General features: G+C 38.6%; 1 protein-coding gene across 1 annotated transcript in view; it reads left to right on the forward strand.

The window, feature by feature from the left end:
• Positions 1 to 11,880: 11,880 nt before the first annotated feature.
• FAM171B (family with sequence similarity 171 member B) overlaps positions 11,881 to 19,130 on the forward strand; it is a 72,930-nt gene continuing 65,680 nt past the window's right edge. The window contains exon 1 of the mRNA XM_001161140.4: positions 11,881 to 12,316. Coding sequence (XP_001161140.1) covers positions 12,082 to 12,316 — 235 coding nt within the window. The 5' untranslated portion in view covers positions 11,881 to 12,081. The remainder of the gene's footprint in view (positions 12,317 to 19,130) is intronic.

Consider the following 19,130-nt stretch of genomic DNA (forward strand, 5'->3'; position numbering starts at 1 on the left):
TTGAGCCATGGAATTCTCTTTTCCCAGATTAATTTTAAACATCCTTCGAACCTTATAATGGTGATAAATCATTAATGAGGCAAGCCATTATAGAGAGTTGTATTAGTCTGTTTCACACTGCTATAAAAGAACTGCCTGAGACTGGGTAATTTATAAAGGAAAGAGTTTTAATTGACTCACAGTTCAGCATGGCTGGGGAGGCCTCAGGAAACATAATCATGGCTAAAGGCAAAGGGGAAACAAGGCACCTTCTTCACAAGGCAGCATGATGAAAAATGAATGCAGGCGGAACTACCAAACACTTATAAACCGTCAGATCTCGTGAGAACTCACTATCAATAGAACAGCATGGGGGAAACTGCCCCCATGATTAAGTTACCTCCATCTGGTCTCTTCTTTGACATGTAGGGATTGTAGGGATTATGGGAATTACAATTTGAGATGAGATTTTGGGTGGGGACACAGCCAAACCATATGAAGAAACATTCTTGAACAGGCCTGAAATACGATAAAATTCAACCACCGGCAGCCATGTTGGCAAAAAGTGACAGAACTGTATGCGTTTTAGAAAAAGAAATTATACTACTTATTTCTAAGAAGTAGCTTTGGTATTTTGCTTCGGTGATATGTCTATTTATTATGAATAATTTATATAATAGCTAATATTATAGATACTATATTGATACCCATTTTATTGATTTGAAATCAGCTCAGAGAATGATTATCAAAGCTCTCACACTAGCGTGTGGTAGAGCTTTGTTATGTCCCCAGGATGTTCTCTCTTAATGTGTTCTACAGTAGTGTCTTTCCTTGCAGAAACCACCTAGCCCCTCCATACCTTTTTATTATATTCTATATAATGGACATCGTAATAGCTACCTCATCATGTAGTGTTATCTTTGGAAATATTAAATATATGCAAAGTACTTACGTATATTAGTATATTAACATATTAGAAGACAGAATGATGGCTGGCAATATTTTCATATTACTGCCAAAAAGAGGTGATAAGGGCTTAAATAAACCAGGCCAGTAACAATGGGAATGGAAAGAAGGAGACATATTTAGGATAAGGTATGATGTAGAATCCATAGGTTTCTGGGTTGGGTGATTGGCTGGACTGAGAATTGAGGCAGGAAATAGGAAAGGGGCAGAGATTTGGGGAAGAGCAGAGAGTTTAGGAGAGGAAAAGGTACATTACATTTGAGGTACTTATGGCATATCCAGATGGAAATTTCCAGCAGGTTCTTGTAAACATAAGCCTTGGTATTCAGGAGAAAGATCAAAGCCAGAGAAATAATATAGGTATTAATAGAAGCTAATGGATGAGATTGTTCAAGAGAAATGTGTAAAGTAAGGAGACAGGAAGAAGGCAGTGCAGTGAATTTTTACATTTAAAAGGAGGATGGGATGGCCAGGATCCAGGAGGCTTGGCTATAGAAGTAAAAAAAAAAGTCAAGAGAGACTGTGACGCAAGACCGTAGAGAAACAAAGTAACCATAGAGAAACAAAGTAAGAGAAGAGTGGGTTATTGGTGACCTTACAGAGAGCCATTTCAGTGGTGTGGTCAAGCACTAAACCCAGATTACAGTGGGTCAAGCAGTGGATAGGCATTAGGCTTGGCTAGGCTTAGAAAGGAAGAGAACGGGCTGTAGTTTGAGGTGAAAGCAAAAGTAGGAAAGTTTGTTTTACAGATGGAAAATTCTTGAGCAGTTTTGTACATTAAGGGGCAAAACACATTTTAAAGGATATGATGTAGATAAGGAAAGAAGGAAAACTTGAGGAGAGCAGATCTAGAACATATTGGGAGGAGGAGGGTCAGGATTAGCATCAAGAGATGAGATAGAACAATCCCAGGGAATATCTTGGATCAGGAGCAAAATCACAAAGTTGCAAACAGTGGCCTGATGTTTTGTTTGGCCTCAAGGAATTTTAAAAATAAATGAACTAGTTGGCACCATTAATGTATTATAAATACCCCAAAGACAGAGATTCTGAATTCTAAGAGCCACGGTATTCTTGAGGATAGGAGCCTGTGTTCTTGCTTGGATACAGCATTGGAACTGAGTAAGATCTGCACTAAGATGGTCAAGCAATTTTGGGGTTACCATAAATCCTAGAGAGACTTCCGTTTATTTCACGAGACTAAGTTCTCATTACTCATTTGCCTAGCCATTGTAGGAATTTGAGTTTCTAACTCCTGATGAAGAGCCTGCTGAAATCATGAATGGATCAGAATTACCTGCTGAGTTTACCATACCAAACACTCTTTGGCTAGGTTATACCCCAAATACCCTTTGCATTTGTTCAGTCTGTTGCTTGTACATAAGCTAAATCTAAAGGCAACCAGCTGGGCACAGTGGCTCATGTCTGTAATCTTGACACTTTGGGAGGCCAAGGTAGGAGGTTTGCTTGAGGCCAGGAGTTCTAGACCAGTCTGGGCAAGACAGTGAGACCCCCATCTCTACAAAAAAAATTTTTTTTAATTAAAAACTTTCTTGTAAACAAAGCAACTTGATCATAGATATCATAATACTTTGACATGCTTGATTAGAAAAAAGATTATAAATAATTTTAGTGACCAAGAACAGAATCATAGGCATTTAAAGTTTAATAGGGGTTTCCAATTTCAATAATGGCAGGATAGCTTTTATCAGATAACAATGATAAATTCTTAACAAAATAGGGTGGAAAACAATCCTTTGAAGACATTGAAGTTACTGAAAGCAGGCAGAAATTGGAGGGGATTTAACTGTTAAAGAAGGCAGCTACACTTACCCCTGAGGTTACTCCCTATGGAGCGGATAGAATACAACAGAAAGCTGTCTTTCTTTCTGGAATGATGAGAGTGCCACTATGGCTAGAAATTGAGGAGAAAAATCCAGGAAAGGAAGCAGCCACAGGGTGGGAGGTGGGAAATATTTCCCTCAAATCCTTGACTGAACCCAGCACTGAGTGAGGCTATAAGGGGCCCAGAGGAAAACAACAGAGGGAAGGCTGAAAGAACGGAGCAGTTATTCCAGCTACTACTGTCCACTGCACAAGAAACAGGAGATGAAAGTTCAAGTCTTACTCAGTTACAGGGCTTCAAAAAACCCATTTTTCCATTGAAACCCCATTGGATCTATGCCTTAGGAATAAGTAGTACATCCAAAGATTAATTAATTCACCCTAGGATGAAGGAAAAAGCCAAAACAGGCCCACCCTAACAAACCGTAAAACCAAGCTTCCCCAAGTTTATGATACACCTGTAATTTAACTGACTGCTGGTAAAGACTTGCTTTCAGAGGAAGATGACACAACATAGAGACTCTGCAATGTATCATCCACAATGTCATGGAGGGGAGGAGGGTGGGGAAGAATGGGAAGAAACAGGAAAATGTGAGAAAATATAACCCAGAGTTTTGAGAAAAATCAGTCAATAGAAACAGACCCACAAACAATTTAGCAGACATGACTTTATTTTTTCTGTTATTTTTATATTTAAAAATATTTTATCTTTCAATTTGTTTTTTTTTATTTCAATAGCTTTTGGTGTACACGTGGTTTTTGGATACATGGATGAACTGTATAGTGGTGAAGTCTGAGATATCAGTGTACCCTTCACCCGAGCAGTGTACATCTTACCCAATGTGTAGTTTGCTATCCCTCACTCCCTCTCACCCTCCCCACTTCTGAGTCTCCAGTGTCCATTCTGTATGCCTTTGTGTACCCATAGCTGACATGACTTCAAATAACTACGATGAAAATCCTCAAAGGTCTATAGGAAAACATGAATATTATGGATGAAGACATGGGCATTTCAGGAAAGATTGGGAAACTAATTAAATACACTTCAATGAATATTTTAGGATTAAAAGTAGTATCTGAAATCAGAAATCCATTGGAGGGGGATCAAAAGTAGAGTGAGGTAGCATAGAATAAAAGATCAATGAATTTAGATCAACAGAATTTATCCAAACTGAAGCACAGAGCGGAAAAAAAAAGAAAAAATAATTAACAGCCTCAGTGACTTGTGGGACAATCTAACTAGGTGGAAAAACAGTCTCAGAGAAAGAATGGGGCAGACAAATTATTTGAAGTCAAAAACTGCAAATTTGATTTAAAAAATAGCAACCTACAATTCTGGAAGCTCAGTGAACCCTAAACAGGACACCTTTTAGGCACATCAAGGTCAAACTCCTAAAAGCCATAAGCTAGAAGAAGTTTGCCTCAACCCCTTCTTAATGTTAACAATCCCCAGAAAATTCATTACTTGGCCAAGGCAGTTACTAGCAGGATTGGGACTAATGCTTACACATTCAAACTCCTGGTCCAGTATGCTTTCTGCTGTGCAACATTACCTAGATTACTAAACATAGCTCATAAAATAGAATTGCTGTTATCTAGTGAATAGGTTGCAATGCCCGAATATCAATTTGTGCAACAACAATATTTTTCCAAGTAATGTTTTATTCACTTTCTAAAGTGTTCTGACTTTCCTAGAAAGTTATTTGGTTATGGTCCCTTTCATACCATTTCCTTGTCAACCCCATTTTCCTGAAGCATAGCAAATATATTATCAGTTTTAATAAAAGTAGTGTTTAGGTTTTGACTTTGGTCATTACACAGTAATTTACCTTCACGTTATTTAAAAATACCTACTTTGTTTCAAAGTAATTAATCTTAAAGTTATTTTACTTCCTTTCTCAGATATTAGGCTGTTAAAATGGACCCTTTAGGGGTTACTCTTTAGTTAATCCTGTATTCAGAATATTAATTAGTTATCACTAAGTTATTCAAAAAGTGTCAACTGATCTACATTATTAGTAGTAGTTTTCAATTTGGAGAATTATGCTCTTCACCAGAGTAATAGAAATTATTTTTGATCTTGTGTATGGTACATGGTATGTTTTTCATAGAAAATTCTGGTGGCTTATACTTTTTTTCATCTTTGAACAATGCAGATAAAGTTGTTTTTGAGATTATAACAGACATAAACATCTTTAAAATTCAGGGATATTATTACCTAGTCTGCAGACAAATCAGTAATTTTGAATTTTTCAGTATACTTTAGTGAGGAAATAAAAAGGAAAAAATTATTAAATGAGTAAATTTCCTATTTGATAGTAATACCAATTTTGACTTTCTGACTTGCAACTTGACTATTAAACCAGACCCAAGCACTTCACCTGGTGCTAAATTACTAGCACAAACTGAAACAGAAAGGTCTTCTCTCAATCATCCCACAGGTATTTAATGATTCCCAACAAATAGAGATGACACACCAGTAACTAATTTTACTTTATTTCCAATGGACAGCCCTAGCCTTTCAAGGGAACCCTAAAGCAGCTGCAGTATAGCAGTGATTTAATGACGGAACTGAGAATCTGGTTTATTTACCATACAGAAATAATCCCGTCTTCTCACTTTTAATTCTCCAAATCCAGCTCTTCTCCCTACCGATTCTCTATCCTCTCCTAGTTGCATGCAGTCTTGTCACTGAATAAGCTTCATTACTTTATCATGTATTGAATGATAAATTAGTTTTACATTGCTGCCAAATCCTTTTAAGGCACTTTGGATTTTAAAGTCCAAACTATGTGTAAGGTAACATATTCACAGCTCCTATGAATTACCTCATGGACATCTTTGGGAGGCATTTTTATTTCTACTGAAACCAGGCCAATTGTCCCATAGAACTGATATTTATGGTTTATTTTTAATAAACATAGAAATAGACCCTACCAGTCTTAAAACTTGAAAAATTTTCATTTGTGTTATCTGAGTTCCTTTCTCAGGAAAGCACCAGCAGGCCTCCCAGAGAGTATCAAGGAACTGAAACTTAACAGATCATGGCATCTGGACAATGAGATCTCAGACTTCTTACTTGTCATGATTGCCTAACCAACCACCTGTTTCCTGTTGATGAACTCCTCTTTCTTACTCTTCCCTAATCCCCGTTTTCCAACACATAGTTCCATTTCTTCCCTGCTATATAACCCTTAATTTTAGTCTAGTTTTTGAGGAACTGCCAAATTGTTTCCAAATGTAAACAGCAGCTGCACCAGTTTACATTTCCACCAGCAACGTATGAGGGTTCCAATTTCTCCACATCCTTGCCAACACGTGTTTTCCATTAAAAAAAATTATAGCCATCCTAATGAGTGTAAAGTTGTATCTCATTGTGATTGATTTGCATTTTACTAATGACTGTTGATGTTCAGCATCTTTTCATGTGCTTATTGGCCATTTTTATATCTTCTTTGAAAAAAATGACTATTCAAGTCCTTTGCCTATTTTAAATATTGTTGTGTTGCCTGTCATTTTGCTTTAAGTTGTAAGAGTTCTTTTTATATTCTGTAGGTTGTCTTTTCACTTTCACGATAGTGTCCTTTGATGCATAAATGTTTTAATTTTGATAAAATTCAATATATATATATATTTCTTTCTTTTGTTGCTTGTCCTTTGGTGTCATATCTAAGAAATTATTGCTGAATCCAACATCACGAAAATGTATCCCTATACTTCTTTTAAGAGTTCTATAATGTTAGTTCTTATATTTATGTCCTTGATCCAATTTTAGTTAATTTTTGTAAATGATGTGAAGTAAGGGTCTAACTTCATTCTGTTGCATGCAGCTATGGAGTTGCCCAACATGAACATTCCCAGCTGAGGTCAAATGAGAAGATGCTCTTCCTTCTTGTTCAGCTCTTAAAATGGAAATGTGTCCTTTCTGTGGTCTATTTAGCACCATATTTTTCACAGTTGTGTGCTTTTTTCCTGGTGATTTTGTTGTTTAAAATGGCTCTCCAGTATAATACTGGAGTGCTGTCTAGCGCTTCTTAGTACCAGAAGGCTGTGATGAGCCTTGGAGGCAAAATACAAGTGTTAGGTAAGCTTTGTTTAGACATGAGTTACAGTGCTATTGTCTGTGATTTCAATGTTGTTGAACCAATAATATATAAAATAAACATGGTGTCTTTAAACAGAAACACACATAAAACAAGGTTATATATTGATCTGTTGACAAAAATCTTGTGACGAGAGGTTCACAGGAACCTAACTTGTATTTCCTCTAGGAGGAATGGTTCAGTATTTGCTAATTCAATGTTTACGGTTACTTAATGGAACATTGACTGCCGAGAAAAATGAGAAGTGATTGCATATAACATGCATTTTGTTTTGTTTTTAATTTTTTTCTTTTTATCTTCAGATGAGCATCATGATCTAGAAATTGTATATACGTATAAGATACATATAAACAAAACAGAACAATCATATACAAGTTTAACAAAATAAATAACAGTTAACATTTACCGAAGACTTCCTCTGGGCTGAAATTCAAAGTATTTCACATGTTATTTTATTTTGTTAGCTCCTTTAGGTTCTATTATTTCTCCCCCTATACAGTTGAGGAAATTGAGGCCTAGAATCTCATGTAAATTACATCACTCGTGAGGGGTTGATACCAGAGCAGTCTGATACCATGGTCCTCCACCCTTAAGCAACAGTTCTGCCTCTTAAAATTGTTTTATTGATTTAATCAGCCAAGTAATCAATCAAACAAGCAATGCCAGGTATCATGGTAGGAGCTGCTGACACAGCTGTGAGCATAATGGTCCTGGCTCTTGTGGGGCTAGTAAGTGAGGATACAGAAAAGTAAATGCCCATTTTAAATAATAAGATCAAAACAGGAAATATGGGTTGCCATGCAAGCTCATAACAGAGGCACCTAATCAAACTAAGGGTGTTAGGGAATGAATCCTGGAGGAAGTAATATCTAACCTGAACTCTTCGGGCTCTAGGGGAACTTGCCAGTTAAACGGGTAAAGGAGTAGACTTCTAGGCAGGGAAAATCACATATTTAAAGGTCTAGGGGCAACTCAAATCTAGTTCAAAGGAATAGAAGAACCTCCCGTGTGCGTGTGTGTGTGTGTGTGTGTGTGTGCAGGAATATTTTTAAAATGAACCTGAACCTAGGTAGTCAGGGGACATATTGCAAACGGCTTTGTAAATCATGTTAGGAATTTTGGATTTGTGCTAAGAGTAATGAGGAGGTACCAGTAGGTTTTAAGTGGGGAAGAATTATATGTGTATAGTATTGTGCTTTGCTTTCTGATGGCTCTTGGGGCATTTTTCTAAAAATGATGAATTTCTAACCTTAATGATTACATTGTGTTTAGCATGAACTTTATCATGGACTATGTACCTGAAAATAACTTGCTGGATTAACTGGCATTTTTCATTCCTTTGTAAAACACACAGACAAACATTTAGGGCAAATGTAGTTATCAGCTTACATCTTCCTGAATGTCTGCCTATGTTTACTCCTGTCATTTGGTTGTGCCTGTGCCAAAAGTCAGTTATATTTTTCACAAACTTTTTCTTTTTTGCCAGTTATATGTGTGATAAGGAATATATACAATATGGATTTGAGATAAGTAAATTTTTCCTATTAAAACTAAGTTTAGGCCAGGTGTGGTGGCTCACGCCTGTAATCCCAGCATTTTCGGAGGCTGAGGCGGGCGATCACCTGAGGTCAGGAGTTCAAGACCAGTCTGGCCAACATGGCGAAACCCTGTCTCTACTAAAAATACAAAAATTAGCCAGGCGTGGTGGCATGCACCAGTAATCCCAGCTACTCAGGAGGCTGAGGCAGGAGAATCGCTTGAACCCAGGAGGTGGAGGTTGCAGTGAGCCAAGATTTTTCCATTGCACTCTAGCCTGGAAGACAAGAGCGAGACTCTGTTTCAAAAAATAAAATAAAATAAAATATAAGTTTAATACTAAGTATATGAGAAAATTCTACAAGTTTGGGAAAAAAATTGAACATAGAATGACTTGGCACTCTAATTGTGTGGCAAGGGTCTTTGAGAACTTCCACTTAAACTAAACCTGCAAATCATAGTGGTATATCATAACTGTGGTTTATGACTTCAAACTCTAGGATGTGGTTGAAATTCTTGGCCCTACATCAAAAGATTTGTGAACAAATATATATTTATTTATTCTAGGGTAAAATATGTGGCTTAAGATATATTTAGGATGTATTGACTTTGGTCTTTTGATGAACTTTTTTCATTTGCCAAGTACTATCCCCAATTGAAGCAGATAATATGGCTTTTTTATATTGCACAGAAATTAAGCATAAACTACACGAATAATGAAGCACTTAAAAACTATTTAAATACTCTTGATTGACAACACTTATCTCTTAAAACAGTCCATAGTATTGAAAGATTTGAGGTCCACCCTCTACCGGGGTCCATGACCCAGTGGCTTTGCCTCCAGAAGGTCTGCTTCTACTATATTAAAAATAACTTGGCTACCCCAAGGCAGGATGACAGAAATCCTGGCAGCATTCCTTTCCTTCTGATCCACCAGTCAGGTTTTTGGAGCCATTTCCATTTTCTCCTTTCTTCTCTCCAGGAGCAGAGGTAACTTGGAAGAGATTGCCATAAAAACAGCTTGATGAGACTAATGGAAACTTGCTGCCTTCAGCTCTGGAGCCCCCTCCCCCAATGGCTCCTGCCTCACACAGACCAGGGAGAGAAAGTCCTGATGGAAGAATGATGTTTAGTGTGAGGGGCCTCACTTTAGTATCTATTTTCCCCAAAATTATGTGGTCCACATACCTTATTTTTGTTTTAAAATCACTAAAAAAGCAATACAAACTCATAGCAGAAGTCTCAAACGGTGCAGAAAGGTAAAGTCACACACTGTAAATGTAGCCTCTGGCAAGACACGGAGCCTCTCTGATCTCCAGTGTTTCCATTTGCTAAATAGGATAATGAGAGCTAATTTGTAGAGATGCTCTGAAGATATAATGAGATAATAGATGCAAAATACCTACTGTTATTTTATTTATGGTTATTGTGTCAGTCCATTTGCATTGCAGTAAACTTCGGGTGACATAAAGAAAAGCGGTTTACTTTAGGTCAGTTCTGCTGGCTGTACAACGCAAGTGTGGTGCTGGCATCTGCTCTGGTGAGACCTTAGAAAGCTTACAATCATGGTGGATGGTGAAAGGGAGCCAGCGTGTCACATGACAGGAGAGGGAGCAAGCGAGAGAGAGAAGGGAGTTGCCACACTTTTAAACAACCAGATCTCTTGTGAGCTCAGAGCAAGAATTCAGTCATTACCATGAGGAGGGCACCGAGCCATTCATGAGGGATTCTCCTCTATGAACCAAAGACCTTCCACTAGGCCCCACCTCCAACATTGGAGGTCACATTTCAATATGAGATTTGGAAAGGACAAAACATCTAAACCATTAGTTATATATACACTATTTTCATTTGCTTAACCAAAAAATACTTTTCCAGTACTGAGAAGTTTGTTGTTTTCCAGCATATTGAAAACACTGGGAGGGACAAGGTAAGAATGATAAGGGTGGAAAAGGACAATGAACTACAATGGTAAATGGGGTGATGTCACAGCAGGTGACATTTATATTGCACTATTAGATGTCCCACAGTTACTCCAAATACAAAGAGACCACAACTGAACAAGGCAGGGCTCATTACTCTAGGCCAGTTAATGTTGATAAGGTCATAAGCAGCCACCTAAGATCTCAATTTGTCAATTTAGGTGTCACACTAGGCATATCTCCTCCTCTTCCAATTAACCATATCTGTTTATTGTAGTCTTATATACTGTGTCTCCTACTCTTTTCTTCTCCTTTTCAGTTTCAGTGACCTTTGGCATCTCCTATGGGTTTTGGCAAACACCTCTAAACTGGCATCTTCTCTTCCAATTTATCCCCCTTTAATCCATCTGCCATACTGAGAGCACAGTGATCCTCCTAAAATGCACAACTGGTAGCAAGTTTCTTCCCTGATTAATTTCTTTCATTATCATCTACAGTGTGAATTTCAATTTCTGTATACAGCATCTAAGTTTATTACAGAAGTTAACAAATGTTAAGTACTTGAGCACACAGTAAGTACTATAGAAATGCTTGTTATATTGTTTTTTTAATGACCTGGTCTCCACTCTCCTTTTCAATCTAAAACACTGTCATTCCTCCATTAGAATAATTGCTCACACTTTTGCAAGCCCACTGTGCTTACACACATCTGGGCTTCACACACACAAACACACACACACACTCTTCCACGTTCCTGATTTCTACTGTGTGGAAGTCTTACTCTTTTTTATATTCTACCTCTCCTGGTGTTTCATAGCCCCTACATACACAAGATATTTTCTTCCAATTCTGAGACCTCTGGACTTGTATTGCTTTTCTGTTTGTAGCCACCACATTGGGTTCTAATTTGTTCCTGTGTTCCTCTCCCCTAATAGATGGTGAGCTCCTGAAATGCAGGGATTGTATTTTACTTATTCCAAGCACCTGAAGAAATGCTGGCACATGGTAAGCAACTTGTATTTAGTAAGATTTTTTTTGAACAAATGAAAAGGATAGGCTAGAATTAGATAAAATGTAATTAAGAATATTTTATGATATGGAAAGAAATTCCCACTAGGGCAGAGAAAAGAAGTTTAGTCAAAATCTGGCGCGCTGCAGTTTAACTTCTAGCTAAGCAATGATGGCGGTGATGCAGCAAAGCCTATTTGTTTGAGATCCTGGCTTTTTGATCCGTTGGTGCCACCCACGCTATGTGCTGGATGGGGGTAATCAATATACCACCTTCTCTGCTACTTTGGGCTCAGGTGGAAGGAATTTTATTCCACTCTCTGCAAATCTTCCCGGTGCCTCAGTGGGAAGTGGACGCTGTGAGGGTCTACCAGCTCCCAGAAGGCCTCCCCTTTCTGTTTCCCCTAGGGCCCTCCACCCGGGCTGCAGCCCCAGCATCGCGTCCTCTCGGAGCAGCCTGGCCCCAGGTGGCTGCGGGGCGCGGGACCGCGGGCCCCGGCTCGCCCCTCCCCGCGCGTCACATGCGCGAGGATGCGAACTCCCCTTCCCTCCTCCTCCGCCCCCTCCGCCTCCCGGGCCTCTTCCTCCTGCCGGTGAGGGAGTGCTTGGCAGATTGCGCGAGGGGGAGCGAGCGAGCGGGCGCTGCCAGGAGCCCGCAGCCCTGGCGCCCGCCGCCGCCCGGAGCCCCGCAATATGCCGCCGCGGCCCTCTGGCTCTAGGCCATGGCGAGGCTCTGCCGGCGTGTCCCTTGCACCCTGCTTCTCGGCCTGGCCGCGGTGCTGCTGAAAGCGCGGCTGGTCCCCGCGGCCGCCAGAGCGGAACTCAGCCGCTCCGACCTCAGCCTCATCCAACAGCAGCAGCAGCAGCAACAACAACAACAACAGCAAAAGCAGCTGGAGGAGGCTGAGGAGGAGAGGCCAGAGGTGCCTGGGGCAACCTCCACCTTGACGGTTCCAGGTAGGTCCTGGCTGCCCAGCCCGGTCTTTCAGTCTCAGCCGGCGATCTCTTAGGGCCTCGCCGGCTTCCTCGCCCCTTCCCTAGCCTTTCCTATCCTCGTTCGTTCCTGTCACCATCCCTCCCGATCTCTCTCCCCAGACTGGCTGCCCAGCCTTTGGTCCCTTGATCTGGTGTCGGGAATCTGCCCTCCGGGTAATGAGCTTTCTGAGCAGCTCAGAGCACTGCGGTGGGTTGGAGAGGGGTCGGGAAGGCTGGGGGTGGGTGACTGCCTGGATTGATCTTTTTCTTTTCCCTCCCTTCTTCCTGAATTCTACCCTCCGCCCTGGGAATGACTGTAACACACACACACACACACACACACACACACACCGTTCTTAAATCCCTTAAACATTTTGTTCTCTATCCTTTTCTCTCCTAGAGACTGAGAAATCTTGCCATGGACACCCACACACCCCTTTTCACCATTTCTCCATGCCTGCTATATTTAAATTTAGCCATGAAGAGAGAAATCTTTATATATTTTATTATTTATTTCTCTTTCTCTTTACCCCAGGAAGGGTTTAAGGGTTCATCTTATTGCAAAGAACTCTTTTAGTACAATAAGATGAAGCAAAAGAAAATAGGAGTTTGTAATTGAAGGAAATGGAAAAGGAGAGGGGGACACATAAGGTGAAGTCTGGAGTGGTGTTAGAACAGCAAAAGCCTATCCCTAGAGAGGGAAATCTCCTTACTTGTTAGTAGAACTTAAATGAGGCAGATTCTTGACACTGTTCAGTGAAGGTGTAGAAATACGGCTGTAGTATAGGTGGCTGTAATAGTTCCGCAGTTCCTCCCTCTTTCCCCCCATTAAAGCTCCATCGGTAAGCAAATAGCTAGATTATCCATGTATATTGCATCTCCCTACCCCGCAACCCACTTCGCTTCATGGCTGTAGATTCTTGTCTGCTATTTGGAAAGAAAAAAAGCCTCCAATTTTCTGGCACGAGGGCTTAGGTTTTGTGAAACCAAAGTGAATTTTATTATGACGTTTGTTTTTGTTTTAAAATCCTGCCTGGTAACACTATATGAGTGCTGAAAATGAGATTTGAAAGAGTGGAATCAGCATCACATTTTGTATTGCTTGCTCATCGTCAAAAAGCAGTACACAGGCATGCCAGCTGCGATTCATGACACAGCCAGGATGATTTAATTTATCAGAGTGCTCTGAGCATAGGATGAAATCACCAAAGTGTGCAGGAAAGCATGTGTTTCTGACACCCTCTTAAACCAATTAATAACACTCAAGTGTGGCTAAAAGTCTTGAAAGGTATACAGTGTATGGTGGTTTTCTTACCCAGCTTTTAATAACTGAAAGTGATAATATGGTTTGGGTGAGGCTGCTGTTAGACATACTGTTCGCTGAAGTTAAGGAAATTGGATATATCAGATTGATTGGCCTCATTAATAGAGATATTTCATAAATTCACTATGAAGCAGAAGTCTGGGAGAGTGTTGGTGGGTTTTATGGTTTGCAGTATATTTTTATTTCAATGGACCTTTCAGGAATATTAAATGAATTTTGACTACTGTAATATATATATATATATATGTTGTGATTAGGGTTATGAACTACTGCAATAATATGAAACCTGAATCCAGCATGCAAATTAAAATGTTTGCTTTCTGATATTTGTGAGGGAATATTCTGAAAAAGATGATTGTCTGGGAAATTAGCAGTTTTTGTTTTATTTACCTATTAGATTGAGATAAAGGAACCACACTCTTCAATAGATCAAACTAGAACCTGAAAAGTAACCTATGATGATTCTTCTTCCTCAAAAACTCTAATTACCCAAGCCAGTGGCAAACAAGGGAGTAATTCAATTGATTGCTGTTTTAGTTATTGGAATATTGAGTCTTATAATGCAACACAGCTTATAGACAAATGAAGTTAAAATATTCCTTTGAATGCATTGTGATCTCTCCATTGAACTGGTCTTCCTGTTTCAACCTTTGTTTCCCTACTGTCTGTTCTTCTCACACAGCTAGCGATCTTTTAAAAGAAAAAAACATTAAATAGGATCATTTCTGCTCACACTCCTCCAATGGCTTCCCGTCTCTCTCATACTAGATGCCCAGATCGTGAAAATGGCCTACCAAGGTCTAGATCCTTTGTATCCTCCTTTTCCTCCCGTCTCCTTTAGCCCTTACCCTAACTCTCTCCGCTGTAGCCACACTAGCTCTATTTTCTTTAGCTTGCAAGTGGACCCGAGTGTTTGGCCTTTGCACTTGCCATTTTCTCTGCCTGGAATTCTGGAACTTCACATTTTTCAGGTTTGCTCAAGTGTCTCAGTAACTGACAGACCTTTTCCTGACCAGGTGTTTAAAATAGTAATCTGCACATCCTTTTTGCTCTTACCCAGATTCATTCTCCTCCATGGTACTCATTATTCTCAGCTGTTCTAATAAGCCTGTTTTCCCTTGATAGAACATAAGCTCTGTGAAAACATGGACTTTGTTTTGTTCACTGCTATATTTCTAGTATCTCGAAGAGCACCTGGTTGGTACCCATAGACATTCAACCATTTGTTGAATGGATGGATGGATGGATGGATGGATGGATGAATGAATTCACTTTCTCAGCATTTGTTCTTCTTCATTGGATAAATTCTCCATTGGAGTTTAGCAGGGGATTTATAAAGATAAATGTTATGTAGGAAAGTTTGTAAGTAGAAGTTATAAAGTATGTAAATTTTGGATCTTTAATTTTAGTTAATTTCAGTGTTTATCTTATGCTGACTACAGAAAACTGATTGATACCTGTACTTGGGCCTACTTATTGGGTTTTGTGAAGAATTTGGGGTTTTTTTTGAGACAGGGTTGAGTGCAGTGGCGTGATCATGGCTCAACTCAGTCTCAACCTCCTGGGCACAGCCTCCTGAATAGCTGAACTACAGATGCGTGCCACTGGGCCCAGCTAATTTTTAATTTTTTTCTTTTTGTAGAGATAGGGTCCTGCTTTGTTGCTCAGGCTAGCCTCAAACTCTGGAACTCTGGGCTCAAGCAATCCTCCCACCTCAGCCTCCCAAAATGTTGGTTTACAAGCATGAACCATAATTCTTTACCTGAGTATACTTAATCTTCTTATGACCTAGGAGGATTTTAACATATATACCTTTAAATAAATTAAATAAATTTAAATATAAATTTAAATAAATACCTTTAAATGTGATTGAGCTTGCGTTCATTCTTTACCGCTGTATGATGCTTCTGATTCTTTGGACATGCCACATGAAAAACTGTAGGACTTTTCTCAGGCAAAATTTAGAAAACAAATATGACACATTCAATGACTGATATATGACTAAGCCTTATCAGTCCATAGTAGAGAAACTCACCATTGCCCTTGCTTAGTATTCTCTGGATTTTATTATTCTAAAAATTTATGTCTCTTTGTATTGCTGAGAAACAAGAAAGCAAGATTAAAAAAAACTTGAATGTGAAAATTTTTTAAAAATCAGGATTTAAAAAAGTACATTTCCATTTTCTCATTAACTTATAAAAACTCCATCTTCAGAGAGCAGTGAAAATAAAGACTAAGGTTGGTATCCATCAAATCAATTGTTTTCTCCAGTGTATACAACAGCTCTTATTTCTCCATCTGTACCAGTATTTGTTAGAAATATTTGAGGGTCCTGAGAAGAATTAATCTGGGAGCTAGTGGTAGTTGGGACAACCATATTATATTCATTCTGATGGCCCATTAGATGGGAGGCATGCTGGGGTTGGGGGAGAGAGGAGCTGGAGAAAAATAATGAGCTCCATTTAAAATTCTCCATGTGAAGCAGAGACACAGGGGATCTCCAGGGATCATAGAAATGTCTTTTCAGTACAGAGAAAGCTTCTTGAGAGGTATATTTTCATGGTGTGAAAATTTTTGATTGCATATTTCAGTGATGTCTTTTTAAACTTTTTATTTTGCAAGATATTAAATATATAGAAAGTAAACAGGATAGTGTAATAAAAGCCTATACCTGTCACCTAGCTTTAACAATGGTCAAAATTCTGCCATTGTTTTTTCATACTTCTACCTGTTTCCACTACATGGGATTTGTTTTTAATTTTTAATTTTTATGGGAACACAGTAGGTGTGTATATTTATGGGCTACATGAGATATTTTGATACAGGCATAAAATGTATAATTATCACATCAGGGTAAACATTTATCATTTGTGTTACAAACATTCCAGTTATACTTTCAGTTATGTTAAAATGTACAATAAGTTATTGTTCACTATATTTACCCTGTTGTGCTATCAAGTAGTAGATCTTATTCGTTCTACCTGACTATATTTTTATACTCATTGACCATCCCCACTTCTTCCCCACTCCGAATACCCTTCCCAGACTCTGGTAACCATCATTCTAATCTCTATCTCCGTGAGTTTAATGGTTTTACATTTTAGTTCCCACAAATGAGTGAGAATATGCAAAGTTTGTCTGTGCCTGACTTATTTTACTTAATGTCCTCCTGTTCCATTCATGTTGTTGCAAATGAGAGGATCTGATCCTTGTTAATGGTTGAATAGTACTCCATTGTGTATATGTATCACATTTGCTTTATCCACTCTCTGTTAATGGACACTTAGGTTGCTTCCAAATATTGGCGATTGTGAATAGTGCTGCAATAAACATGGCAGTACAGATATCCCTTCAATATACTGATTTGCTTTCTTTTGGGTGTATACCTAACAGCTGTATTGCTGGATCATATGGTACCTCTATTTTTAGTTTTTTGAGGAACCTCCTACTGTTCTCCATAGTGGTTGTACTAATTTACATTCCCACCAGTGGTGTACAAGGGTTTCTTTTTCTCCACATCCTCATCAGCATTTCTTATTGCCTGTCTTTGGATAAAAGCCATTTTAACTGGGATGAGATGAGATCTCATTGTAGTTTTGATTTGCATTTCTCTGATGATCAGTGATGTTGAGACCTTTTCATATACCTGTTTGCCATTTGTATGTTTTCTTTTGAGAAATATCTATGCAGATCTTTTGCCTACTTTTAAATAGGATTATTGGATTTTTTTGCCTATTGAATTGTTTGAGTTCCTTATATATTCTGGTTATTAATCCCTTGTCAGATGGATAGTTGGCAGATACTTTCTCCTATTCTATGGGTTATCTCTTCACTGTGTTGATTGTTTCCTTTGCTCTGCAGATGCTTTTGATGTGATCCCATTTATCCATTTTTGCTTTGGTTGCCTGTGCTTGTAGTAAATAATAAATCTTTGTGCAGACCAATGTCCTGGAAAATTTCCCCAGTGTTTTTTTGTGGTAGTTTCATAGTTCGAGGTCTTAGATTTAAATCTTTAATCCATTTTGAATTGATTTTTGTATATGGTGAGGGATAGGGGTCTAGTTTTATTCTTCTGCATAAGGATATCCAGTTTTCCCAGCACTATTTATTGAATAGACTGTCCTTTCCCTAATGTATGTTCTTGGCAACTTGTTTGAAAATGAGTTCACTGTAGATGAATAGATTTATTTTTGGGTTCTCTATTCTGTTCCATTGGTCTCTTTGTCTGTTTTTATGCCAGTTACAATGCTGTTTTAGTTACTATGGCTCCGCAGTATAATTTCAAGTCAGGTAATTTGATTTCTCCAATTTTTTTTTTTTTTTTTTTAACTCAGGGTGGCTTTGGCTATTTGGAGCCTTTTGTGGTTCCATGTAAATTTTAGGTTATTTTTTTCTATTTCTGTGAAGTATGCCATTGGTATTTTGATAGAGATTCCATTGACTCTGTAAACTGCTTCGGGTAGTATGGACTGAGTTTTGTTTTTTTTTTCTTAATAGGTCCTTTTAGAGGTAAAATGTACATATGTGAAATGTACATATTTTAGTGTACACTCTTGACAAATAGATATACCCATATAAACATCACCCTATTGAGATATAGATGTTTATATCACCTTAGAAAGTTTCTTCATAGCCCCTTCCCAGGCAATTCCTGTCCCTCACCTGGAGACATCTGATGTGTTGATTTCATTTTCATCATAGATTAATTTTGCATTTTATAGAACTTCACAAAATGGAATCCATGGCGTGTGTCCAGCTTCTTCAGCTTAGTATAATTTCCACAGATTTTATTCATTTTGTAGCACATTTAGTAGTTTATTCCTTTTTATTGCTGAATAAATTGTATGAATTACCACAGATCAGTTTATTGATTCTTCTGTTGAGGGGTATTTGGGTTGTTTCCAGTTTTAGCTATTCTGAATGAAGCTGCTATATTCTTATACAAATCTTTGTGTGAATATGTTTTCATATCTGTTGGATAAATGCCTAGGAGTGGAATTGCTTGGCCAACTGATACACTTTTGCAGTGAAAAATGTTTTTGTTCCCCAATATTCTATGTAGCAGGAACTTACCTCTCTTAAGATGATTACTTTAAAAATAATGAAATTTAATGTGTAGTATTACTGTATACTTTTTCTTAAAATAATTTAAACATCTCTTTAACTTTTTTTTTTCATACGGACTCTTGCTCTGTTGCCCAGACTGGAGTGTAGTGGCACGATCTCAGCACTCTGCAACCTCTGCCTCCCAGGCTCAAGTGATTCTCCTGCCTTAACCTCCTAAGTAGCTGGGATTACAAGTGCCTGCCACCATGCCTGGCTAAGTTTTGTATTTTTTTTAGTAGAGACGGGGTTTCACCATGTTGACCAAGCTGTTCTCGAACTCCTGACCTCAGGTGATCTGCCCACCTCAGCCTCCCAAAATGCTAGGATTACAGATGTGAGCTACTGCACCTGGCTAACTTTATTTTT

Source organism: Pan troglodytes, chromosome 13, assembly GCF_028858775.2.
Source record: "Pan troglodytes isolate AG18354 chromosome 13, NHGRI_mPanTro3-v2.0_pri, whole genome shotgun sequence".
Classification (NCBI taxonomy): Eukaryota; Metazoa; Chordata; class Mammalia; order Primates; family Hominidae; genus Pan; species Pan troglodytes.